The sequence below is a fragment of the Passer montanus genome, unplaced genomic scaffold, assembly GCF_014805655.1.
Source record: "Passer montanus isolate IOZ18808 unplaced genomic scaffold, ASM1480565v1 scaffold18, whole genome shotgun sequence".
NCBI classification, from domain to species: Eukaryota; Metazoa; Chordata; class Aves; order Passeriformes; family Passeridae; genus Passer; species Passer montanus.
Genome location: NW_024365381.1, coordinates 6,685,656 through 6,697,671, shown reverse-complemented (window position 1 = coordinate 6,697,671; position 12,016 = coordinate 6,685,656). Strand labels below are relative to the sequence as shown.

Here is a 12,016-nt window from a genome sequence, read left to right as displayed (position 1 = left end):
TTTCAACCTAAACCATTCTATAACTCTACGACTCCCACTTTGAAATTATTTCCTTGCTTTGAAATACAGTTTGTCTCTGCATATATACAGGGTTCTCTTTGATGGAAAAAATACACCCTCACCTCCCACAATCACAGTCTAGAAATCCAGAACAGCAGTTTACACTGTATTACCTTAAGTAATATTGTGTGTAAGTAAGTGTATATTATATAAAAGGTAAGATTTCTATCCTATTCAGTTACAAAGGTCCTCTATGATTACATGCTTTCAGCTTGAAGTTGCTTGCATCTAGTCATGATCAAGCATAGGCAGAAAAATTAACTTGCCCACATGGTTCTATCCTTGGTTTCCTCCAGAAGGAATGTTGAATTCCCCTGATTAGCACAGGAGTCACCGACATGCTGTTCCACACTGAATTCATCTTGTCAAGGAGGAACGACCCAAATCGTACCTGCTACATCTTAGACTCCATGCTACCTTTTCATGAAGTCTACTCCAATCATACCTGGTTGTATGTAGATTTAGTGCTTCCTTGGACCTCTGGGCTGACGTACAGCGCGGTGCCAACCATTCCTGTCAAGTTACCTATGTGGAAAAAAGACAAGAATGCCAGTTTCAAGAAAGCCAGAGAGAAATGCAGCATCCATGTCAATAAAAAACTTGTTCTTGTTCTCTTTCTTCTATGTGGGAGTGCAGTCCTTACTGAGAGAAGCCCAGCTGAGAGTACTTTGACAAACAGACAGTTCTTACCCTCACAGGTCAAGTATCCATGTCTATCTGTAGTAACTAAAGCTATCTATTGCTTTACAGATTTGTAGTAGGTCAGCACACAAATGTTACAACTAAATTTCTCTACCATTACATTTGCCTTTAAACAGTACAAAACAAAACACCATATTCAGACTCTAGCAAAAAATCAAACCAATCAACCAAGGACACAAGTCTTGAAATTGTCCTATAGACAAGAGAACACAAGTGCAGATGGAACAAATATAGAGGCTCTCTATATACCTCACCATGAGGAAAGCATTGATCTAAGGCAGAAGACTAGCAGAGGAAGCTAATTAACTCTTAAATAAGAGGCAAACCTGCCAGATCATAATATAACTACCCAACTTGGTGGCTGCAGGGGGTCCCACCCCTGGCTTTAATAAAGAGAAATTTTACTTTCAAAGAACAAATGGAAATTTTACCAGCCCATACAAGACCACAGAATAAATGGTTGCTTAAAATAATTTATAACAAGTTTATAACAAAAAATTTATAACTAACCTGATGGGTCAGACTGAGCAGAACCACCCGAGAGATTCTCCTCTTGTTTAGAGACCACCTGAAACCAGCAAAACAGTCATATTGTAAATGACACGTGAAATACTTCTGTTGGCTGTTCTTGTCACTTGGGTTGGCAGTGCATGGTTTAATTGCAGAACCGTAGACATTTAAAAGAAGTTTATAGCATTCTCAATATATAAGCATTGTGGTCATTTAACTTATGGGTTTGTTTTTTGGTATTTTTCCAAGTAACTACATCACCAAATTCAACAGTCTTTTCATCCACTTTAAGCTGTACTTACTGCATTTGCTGGGTAATCTGTAGCTAAACCAAAATCACCAATTTTCACATGATCATCTGAATCTAAAAAAATGTTCACAGGTTTCAAGTCTCTGTGGATCATTCCCTGTTACAGGAAGAGAATAAAAAAGACCCACAGAATATTAAACAATAAAAATTATTCAAAACAGAAGTCCTTATAATGGACTGGAAAATCATATTACATACTTTTAATACAGTGGGAGACCTACTGCATTAAGTCACTGAAGATCAGTCTTGAAGACAGACTATCATTTGTAGCCCAGAAGCTAGAAACAATTTTCAGTGCTATCAGACACCTAACAGAATATTTTTAAAAGATGGTCAAATTTTTATGATTAATGGGTAAAATCTTAAGTAGTTTATTATAAAATTCATGTTCATGACAAAATATAATAAACCTCAGGAATAGACTAGTAACAGAAAGGGCAAAGAGAGGAAACTTGCTAATGCCTGCCCCAAAATGAATATGACGAACCCACAGAGAAAGAGGCATAACACAGATATTATGTACAGGTCATGACTATCCTATTTACTAACCTTTTCATGGATGTAAGCTAGTCCATCCAAAATTTCTCGGAAAAGCCTCCAAAGCCGACTGGTATCTTCATATAACCCTTGGTCAATAGTGTCCCTTAATGTGCTCTTTTCACAATATTCCATCTTCAGTTGTGCATACACAGGGAAGAAAGAACAGTTAAGAAAAGACACTATCAGAAACTTGTATCTGTACACATACTACTGCCTGGGCACAGGAGCATATAGTATCACCAAAAAAATCAGCTATTTGGAATTCTCCTGAGAGCTGTCTTTTACCTACAAACATGCATTCACTTCTGGGTCCTACCTCATTTTCTGGGACAATGGTATGAGCCTGCAGAGTAGCATATTCTCTAACATAAACATTAACAACAAAGTGAAACCAGCCAAGCTGTAATATGTGATAAAGCCAAACCACAAAGAATCTCTGGCTTTATTGCACTTGGTGTCTTAACTGCTTTTATTATGAATATACACAACACATACAAACAAGCTTATTAAAATCTAATTCCATCTACTTGTAACTTCCTTCCAGACAAGCCCTAGCATTAAGCACATTATAAAAATTGCACATCACCACAGAATAGTTAACTATGATATATAGCTATAAACAGTTTCTGGGAGAAGTTGACTAACTCCTAACACAAAGGAGGTGTCAGTAGAATAGCCTGAAGTTGCAACCCTGCAGGAGTTTAATTGTGTCTATTGTTAGAGTCATACAATGGCTTTACAGATTACTGATTTCTATTAAAATAAAGTGCATACACAATACTGTGCTTTTGAAGAGAATGAGGAAGTTTCACATCTGTGAAAGACAACTTCCCCTCTGCAATTTAGCATGGCAGACTTCAACTCGGAAATTGACACCAATTAGCAACCAAGGCTGAGGAACACCACCAGCTATGGTGTTGGGGATTGGGACAGATAGTCTCAACAAAAAAGCACAAGGCAAAAGAATGCTTTGAAAGGCATGGACTCAAAGGTTGGCAGGTTGGGTTGTTCTGTGGTTAGATCAAGAATTGCCAACTTCTACTTGTGCATGAGCAAAACCAGTTATCCCATTATGCACTATGGCATTGCAAAACTTTGTTCTCTTCAGGCACAAATATAGAGCCTTGGAAAGCACAACAAACCACGTGCACTGCACCTTCCACCAGCCAAGCCTTCAGAAAACCAGTCTAATGCAAAAACAGCACTGAACTTGTTTGCATTTTAAAAGGTCATTACTTTTCTCATGAAAACCAGCAACTAGTCTCTGCAGGTTGAAATAAACTGTATCCTTTCATGTGAACACAGGAGCACATTTGTACCTGAATGTACAGATAATGCACTGTCTGAATGACTGGTGTCCTGTCCTCTCCTCCATGGCCATTCTTTTCATTGCCTTCTTCATTCTTTATCACAATGAAAGTAACAGAACAGTTAGCTACAGGAAGATGTGCTGACTTCTTTATTACACATATTTTTAATGGCTGGAATACATCGATGAGAACTCTGCTTATATAGACAGTTTGAAAAAGAGCAAAATAATACAATGACATTTTGTAATACCACTGCATCTAAATAAACTAGAAAAAAAGGTGTGACCAACTCTCAAAGTTGAAAATAAATAGCATTTTACCATCATTAGACTCTGAAGGAAAAGAATTCTGGAAGAACTAGATGAATTCTAAATCTCAAGCTGTGTCATATTAAAAAAAGGAGAAAGATAAGATTTGAAAACTAGAAGATAGAAAGCTTTCTTGATAAACAATGCAACCCCCACCTTCAACCAACAATTTTGGTATGGTGTGTATACATATATGTATATATAATGAGAAAAGAATGCACTGCCATATTATTAAATTATATACTGAAAACCTTTTCTTGTCAATGTACATTATAACAGAAAGAGGAAGGAGATGCAGCTTTAAATAAAAGCATGCTACAGATCATCAGGGTTGGCAGTGACATAGTGTAGATTCTGTAGAATAGTGTGCATTAGCTTTCTAGTGATACAGGACTGACTGTTCACAGTAAGTGCTGCGATACAAGCATAAAATCAACTAACACCTTAGTCTAAATCAAGGAAAACCTTACTGACTTCCCCCCTCTTTCAGACTGCTAGCAGTATGTATTTCATCTGTTTTAAAAAGTGGCATCTGAACACATACAGTGGTTAAAATCATCTAAAGGCAGAACAGAATTTCAACTGTGAGAGGTGTAAGACCATGTAATCCATATGGCAAACTGTTACATCATAAACACACTGACGAACTTGCAATAACCTGGGTCATGACTAAAAACCCCCTCATATTTAGCTCAATAAACACCTTAGGAAACAGAATCCAGATTAGCTGCACCAGACTGATTTCTATGGGATGCAGCTCACAGTGGCACAACACTTACTCTAACAGACAGGTAAGGTTATGTTTCTGTTATACCAGCAGAAGTGAAGTAAAACTTCTCAACTGACCTGTTTACTTGTCATAGACTATTTTATAATGTTTTCATTTTCACTCACTTTATCTTTACACTTACTGGAGAATGACCTTTACTATTTTCATCTTCGTTTTCAAAAACTATTTCACTTTCAGAATCTGTGGTTGGCCTGTTTAAAAACACAGAAAGAAAAAAAATCTCAAAAGTTCTGCATACCAAGAAATACTTACTAAAGAATTTGGAAATTATTTTGGGGGAAAAAAAATCCAAGCTTCTGCTGAAAACTTGGTATACACTTTGAACAAAAAAGCAAAACAATACCCAGAAAAACATCCTGCTTCCTTTGACAGTCCAGTTCTAAAAGGGAAGGTGTGTATTTGCCATCAGTAAAATTTACTTGCTATATCCAGTAAGCAAAACTGAGATAAATTTACTTACTTGCTTACACAAAAAAGCCACTGAGTGAGAGAATTGAACCATACACAGAGGAAGGTATGGAATACACTAATAAAAACCAAAAGAAAAAAGGGCAAGTTTGATATTTTTCAAGATCTTTAATATTTCTGTTATTCTTTATTAAAAAACTTTATTCTCAAGGCTGGAAAAGACAGTCAAACAAAGTAAGCAGTCATGCATTCTGGCACAAATAAGCAGCTTCAAGAAACCTACACCAAAAAATTTTCCACACAGATTGACAATCCTTAGCTAGAAAATTTCCTCTTCCTGGCTATCTGCTGGGAAATATACTGGTTTTGAACAAGGGGACAGAATAAAAATGCAGTGAACTACTTCTGACAAAAGAAACAAGAATGGTAAGACAAACTTGGAAGAACTAACTCTGCTCAGGCTCCCTACAGTGCCAGTACTGAAGCCTACTTACAAAATTGAATGCGAGAACACGCCATCACCGTCATCATCGTCATCACTGGACTCCTGATCAGCTCCACTGAATTTGTTGCTGGAGGATCTTTCACATGAAGTACTCCACTCAACTGAACTTGTCAAACACGGAGGAGGAGCATTAGTTTCCACATCATTTGTCTCCTCAGTGGAAAGGATGAAGAGACCAGCTTTGGGGGGCATTCTTCTCTCGTCGGTCATTGACACAGTGGGAACAGGACTTTCATGTTTTTCTATCCAAGCATTGTAATACCTCACAATGTTCTCATGGTTCAAACGGGAAAGCAATGTCACTTCCCCCTTAATCCTCCGAAACTGCTTGCTGCTGGGGTTTATGCGAATACGTTTCACAGCATAATAGCAACCATCAAGCTTATTTCTCACCTGCAAAATTCAAATTCATCTAAAGTCAAATGCTTACAAATGTCTTACCAAGCAGAGCCAGAAGAATTATTTCATGAAACAGGAAGTCTTCCTTTCACCTGGAAAATGACTACAATTCAAATGCAAGGTTCCCAATACTGTCAGGCTTCTCCCCAGTCTCCCAGGAACCTCTCACAAGAAACTTTTCAGACTATTCCATTCTAGATAAAAACCTCAACACAGGCACAGCACTAGCAGACAGTAAATAAAACCATGCAAACATTGAATATATTTTTCTGCTTCAGAGAAAACAAACATATCCTCAATAGTGTTTCCATAGAGGAAACAATTTTTATACCATACCTTGATGACTGCTCCAAAAGCCCCTTTACCAAGTAATTTTAGCTCTTCAAATTCATTGTAGTATCGTGAAAATTGTCTCTGTGTTTCTGTGAAGAACGAAGCACTGGATATCTGACTGCTGGGTACAACTGTCTCCATGCAATCTATACCTGCTGAATCTGCAATGAAGACAAAGTTACCATAACTGGCAATATGGGGGTAAGGCTCTAGGGACTGTCAAATAAGGAACAAGGAGGAGATAAAACCTAAATAACTTCAAGTGCAACTAAACCCTAAAATACATAAGTGCTCTGCTGTGTAAAGTTCTAATACAAACATAAATCTTAATACTGCTTAAATTACTAACGTGAATTATGCTGGACAAAGGAATGATTTTAACAAGAACATAAGAAGGCAAAGTCTCATTGGAACACCATCTTCCAAGGAAAAAGTTAAATCTGTATTTACACCATGTAGAAGGGATGAGTTTACAGGTTTCTTTAAAACATGAGCTGCTTCTGGAGTAGTCAGTCCACCTCAGCCAGTCTTGCACAGAGAAGTTAAAGATCACACTACCTTTTAAGTCAGTTAATGTAACATACTTTTACAGTCTTGTGAAGCTGTAGCACAGCTCAATTCTTCTTACTGCAGGCATGTAGTCCATTTACTTAACAGTATACAGGAAGAACCAAGTTGCTTACCATCTAGATTTTCTTCAGCTACAGGTATTTTTATTCGTGGAATGTTTATAAAACTATGTTGTAGCAGCTGCTGAGGAGTCCATCTTTCTTTATCTTCCAAGCAAACACACCTGTTAGCAAACCACAGAGAGAACTATTTCATGTCTGACATAAAATGCTAGAAGAGTTCTTATTTGGATGGGAATCAGAGGCAAAGACAGACTAAATGGCTTATCACAATGATATACAGTTGGTGGCAGAGCAGAGAAAAAGAGAGCACCAAACCTGCTCTCCCAAATCTCAGATTACCAGCCTGAGCCATAAGATCAGCCTCTTCTATAAAAACTATAACTAGCAACACAGGAACTGTGTAGCAACACAGTAAGACCTATCTATTATTTAAAAAACTATTAAAATATTTTAAAAAAAAGGAAAATCAAATACAAAAATATACAGGAATGTGACAAACATACTTTTCTAGAAAGTCTTGAAAGTCAGCAGGTAAATTGGTAGGCACAGCAACTGGGAATTCCTTGGTTACTTGGCCCTGGCTGAGTGAAAGCAGAAGCAAGCCCAGACGCCACACGTCTCCTTTTTTTCCAGGTTTGTTGGGAAGACCATCCTCACTAAAACGAACCTTGGTTTGCTCAAAAACATCAGCTTTGCAGATGTCAGCTAAGCGCTTGGAAATGCTGTAGTCTGTGACCTTGATGTTTCCTTCAGCATCCACCAGGACACTGGAAGCACAAAGGACCTTGTGCACTACTGAATTATTGTGCAAGTAGTCGAGAGCTGACAAGATCTGGATCACATAATGGCGCAACTGCTCAACTGGAACTGGAGTCTCTTTGTCTAGGTATGTAGAAAGGCTGCAGCCACTTATGTGCTCCACTAAAATATCCACCACAATTGAGTTGTCCCGTTCTTGGAGGTTCATACATTTGTAATGTACTATGTTTGGGTGACTTAGCTTCACCAGTGAGTTGAACTCTGTTTCTGCTCCCTGAAGCTGGTAGAGAAACACAACATAGCATGGATTTTGTCATATCTTGGGACACACTACTAATAAAATATGTAACAAACAAAATACTTATAAAATATTTGACAGACTCATACTTTTCTAAAAAGGAAGTACTGTGCACTGGAGGAAGTACAGCTTTGATTTTAACAGGTAAGCTTGATTCATTCTTTCTTCAGAATTTCAATATTTTATTTATGCATACTTGCAAACATGCTTTCTTGCATTTGTATTATTGTAAAGGCACCCCTGAATACCCCAATACACTCATCTTCATTCATGCTTAGATACTCTAAAAGATTAGCATTTTCAAGTGCATTACAACCCTCTCAGCTTAATATAAACTAGCAGCCTAAAGAAAAGCACTGAACCTCACCTAATGTTTGTTTATTAAGCCAAATGCAAAATACAGGCTTTACCTGTTTCTTAGACTTCTCAATCTTTTCTATTTCCTGAGTTGTAAGAAACTTTCCCATCTTTTTTTGCCAGTGCAGAACCCACTCATATATTAGAACAAAGTCTCCACTGTGAATTTCCAAGGCATTGTAGACAGATTTACCAAGCTGTTCATCTTTGCCTATACACAAAGGGACAGAAGAGGAACATGGCTTATTTTGTTTCTAAGGATTTGACAAAACCTCCTGCAAATGCTAAATAAATACCAGTAAGCCTGTTTTCTAAAGTCAGAAACAAACCTACTTACAACTAGACAAGACATGTATCTATCTAGTATGTATGGAAAATATCAGGCTTGATGAGACTGAATGCTATGTAACAGTACTCAAATGAAAGCAATTACATGTTGACAAAAAACTGCTGCACATTTTCAAGAATTTCCATTTTTAATAAAGGAACAACTTTCCTGCTTAGCAAATGCCAAGTTCTACACCTAGTAACACAATTGTTCATCCTCAAACTGCAAAATAATAAAATTTTACATTCTCAAGAGACTTTCAGGCTGTTCATCCATCCACTGAGGAAGTGCTATGTTGAAAACATCTGATGGTCTGTCCATGTGGGCACTCCATGGAGGTTTTCCAACTCAGTTTCCTGTCATGTCCTCTGTTAATGTTTCTGCTAAACCTGCTGGTTTTATGCCATTGCTATCAGCAGCAATGGAAGGGGAGTAAGTATCCATTTCCAGCCCTGTGCTTACCAGTGGTTTCACATGTTACTGAAAGCATCCCAAACCTCAGCATTTCAAGTTGCAATTGTAATTTTGCTTACCTAGACATTTTCCTTTATGGACAGTAAGTTGTCCAGCACCACTTGTGCTGAAGTTCAGAACTTCGTGATTTCCAGGGGACTCTTCATTATTACTAACAGAAAGCTGGCGTTCTCGTCTGCAATGTGAAGAGAACATTTTCCTCCAGCTCAGAAAGATAGTATATTTAAAGTCAGGAGTTGAATACAAACCTTAAGAATTGGAAAGTTCCCAAGTAATCCACAGAACATAGCTTAATTAAACCATGACAAATGAAGGTAAGGGGGAAGGTGGCAGGGAAGAGACCAAAATGAACTATTCAACAACATGGCACACTATTCTATTGCCTTCAAATTTCACTTTGTAATCTAATGTTTGCAACAACCACAACAAAAATCAACCAAATAAACAAACATAAATAAATAAATCTAAAAAATCCACATGCAAACTGACATACTTCGAACGTCCAGCTGAATTTGGTCGGTGTTTATTATTCATCCCATGTTCCAAAGAGCTCCCATTTAAGCGTGAAGCAACTCTATGTCCTGCAGTATCTCTCCTGTGAGAATCCTCTTGATTTGTCAGAGCAGCTATTTCCAAACGTTCCTATAAATCAGGAAAAACACCAAGTAAGTGCAGAAACCATTCCTATCATCAAAATATGCAAGTACTCAGTTATTATTCTATGAAGTCATGCAGATAACAGAAGAAATATGTTTTCATAATAAAAGTATGCATGAGGCCAAAGAAAAAGTGCTAAGATTTCAGAAAGTACATTTTGGCACTGTCCATGGCAAGGATGCAAAGAAACTGGAAACATTAAATATCAGTTTTTTTCTATGTCTGTTTGAAAACATCCATCTTAGTACACTCAAGATGCTAGTATATTCAAGAAATAAACCCCAGAAATAATCAAGAACCCATTTTAATTTAGATCTACTACTAGAAGCCCTGAAAAAGCAAAGATGTCCAAGAAAATTTCAAATTTTTGCAAGCACTGTTACAGTACTGGGAAGAACTTACTGCAAAGTTTGTTTGCATGTCTGCTTAGAAAGAATACCTGTTTGGCAATCTCCTTCTTTTTTCTTTCTTCCCTCTTCTCTTCCTCCCTTCTCTGAATCTCATTAAGGATTTCACGTTGCTGAAATAAATTTCAGTTGTTAGAGATGCAACAGCACATGCAATGCAACTGCTAAAATCTTATCCTGATTTAAAAGTAAAGAAGTTGCAATGCCGATTTTTTGGAAGTGTTGAAAGAAGACTTAGAAGATGTCACAAGTAAAAAAATAGAAGTCAAATTAGCTCTCCTGAGGAAGTTAATAGCATCAATCGCATGATACAGGAGAATGAAATTGTAAATTACTTCTACTGCCAGACCCAACAATAAACTTTCATGCACACACACAAAAAAAAAAAGACGGAGATAAATCCAAATGATCTTTTAAAAGTCAGAGCTATCCATATTCCCCACACAGTGGAGACTTTACACTACTAGCCCCTGTGAGACTTGGATGAATCCCCTCATTTCTACTGAAGGATGTTGGTGGTCTGACATCTCTTTAGATTAAATTTGCTGCTCTCTAGAAGTGCCTGTCACAGTGAATGTTCCAGTCACCCTAAGAGTGAAAGAAGGTATGATTACCTGTCTTCCTGGCTAACACTTCCTAATTTATGATGGAATGCACTTAATATGTACATTTACTTTCACTTTTGGATAAGGTCCTCTTGATAGGGGACTTTTTTTAGGACCAGGAATCAACATTTAGGTTTGTTTCAGGCATAATATTTCCCTGGGTTAAAACTGCATCATTAAAATATTACAATTACAGCAGCAGATAGTTAATATAATACACATTGGTCAACTCATACTGGCAGGTCTGACAAGTTAATAATTCATTAAAACTCACCATTACGCAGAGTGAGTTTAAAATCCTGATGATGTTATTTTAAGAATATATGGTTATTCACACTTTGGTTTCTCTTACCTCCTGCTCCTCTCTTCTCTTAACTTCTTGTGCCTTACGCAATTCCTCCTGAGCCAATCTTTCCTGTTCTTTCTGATGATTTTTTAGCATTTCTTCATGAAAAGACTTGGAAGGCGGTTTATTATACTCACTGAGAAATGACTGTACATGGTCAGCAAGTTCAAATATCATCACCTGAAAGAAAATAAGTATGAAAGACATGCAGAGTCAAATGACAGCCTCCCCAAAAAGCAACACAGCAGAAGCATGACTGCCAATTTTGTTATTTATTAGGGAGAATTTACCATACTTCACTATTTTTTGACAGAACTATTTATTAATAAATTGTAACAGGAAAAATCCCTGACCACAGTAGCGACAATGGCAAAAATTACTGAAAGACAGACAGCCTAAGCCATCTTATTTTTCTAACAGAAAAGTGAAATTTAAAAATAATTTTCTCATCTTCTTTTAGGTATAATTTTTCTACTCCCACACATATGGGTTTATGACACACAACCTACAAAAGAACAAATCCTTTGCATTTATCTGTTACTGTACCTACTGCTAAGAAAGTTATTATTTCACTGCTAACCACAAATCCAACCCTTCCTCTAGTAGTCTCCCTGTTAGAGCTGTAAATTCACATAAAGTGCTCCATATTCATATAGCCACAACTACTAAAATAAGAACTGCACTGAAGACTCTGCTACACGGCTTGCCAGGTTGGAGTCAATTTTCAGTTACTGTCTACTTGAACTGTGTATGTATTGATGAACTATCAACCTTTCAGGGCTTAAGCTTTCAGCAGTCTAGTAGCATCCCCTTATTAATTCAAGCACTCCACAGTGCTAAGAGACCATTTTAGCTCTAAAATTAAAGAATAGTACAGGACAAACATGCAGTCCTGTTTGTCAGCAGCACCACTGAGCAGGATTTGCATGTACAGGTGGGAGATCAGCCAAATTAAATTGTACCACCTGCCTATAATGG

The 12,016-nt window shown here is 37.3% G+C and overlaps 1 protein-coding gene across 1 annotated transcript in view; it reads right to left on the bottom strand.

Annotated features, from left to right (window-relative positions):
- Positions 1 to 12,016, bottom strand: part of EIF2AK4 (eukaryotic translation initiation factor 2 alpha kinase 4) — a 37,876-nt gene that overhangs the window by 20,919 nt on the left and 4,941 nt on the right. The window contains exons 4-18 of the mRNA XM_039704920.1: positions 11,045 to 11,218; positions 10,120 to 10,200; positions 9,517 to 9,665; positions 9,083 to 9,198; positions 8,275 to 8,432; positions 7,311 to 7,846; positions 6,859 to 6,968; positions 6,179 to 6,336; positions 5,433 to 5,836; positions 4,652 to 4,721; positions 3,442 to 3,525; positions 2,132 to 2,254; positions 1,575 to 1,679; positions 1,273 to 1,330; positions 506 to 585 (exon numbers count right to left, since the gene is read on the bottom strand). Of these exons, the coding sequence (XP_039560854.1) occupies positions 506 to 585; positions 1,273 to 1,330; positions 1,575 to 1,679; positions 2,132 to 2,254; positions 3,442 to 3,525; positions 4,652 to 4,721; positions 5,433 to 5,836; positions 6,179 to 6,336; positions 6,859 to 6,968; positions 7,311 to 7,846; positions 8,275 to 8,432; positions 9,083 to 9,198; positions 9,517 to 9,665; positions 10,120 to 10,200; positions 11,045 to 11,218 (2,406 nt within the window). The remainder of the gene's footprint in view (positions 1 to 505; positions 586 to 1,272; positions 1,331 to 1,574; positions 1,680 to 2,131; positions 2,255 to 3,441; positions 3,526 to 4,651; positions 4,722 to 5,432; positions 5,837 to 6,178; positions 6,337 to 6,858; positions 6,969 to 7,310; positions 7,847 to 8,274; positions 8,433 to 9,082; positions 9,199 to 9,516; positions 9,666 to 10,119; positions 10,201 to 11,044; positions 11,219 to 12,016) is intronic.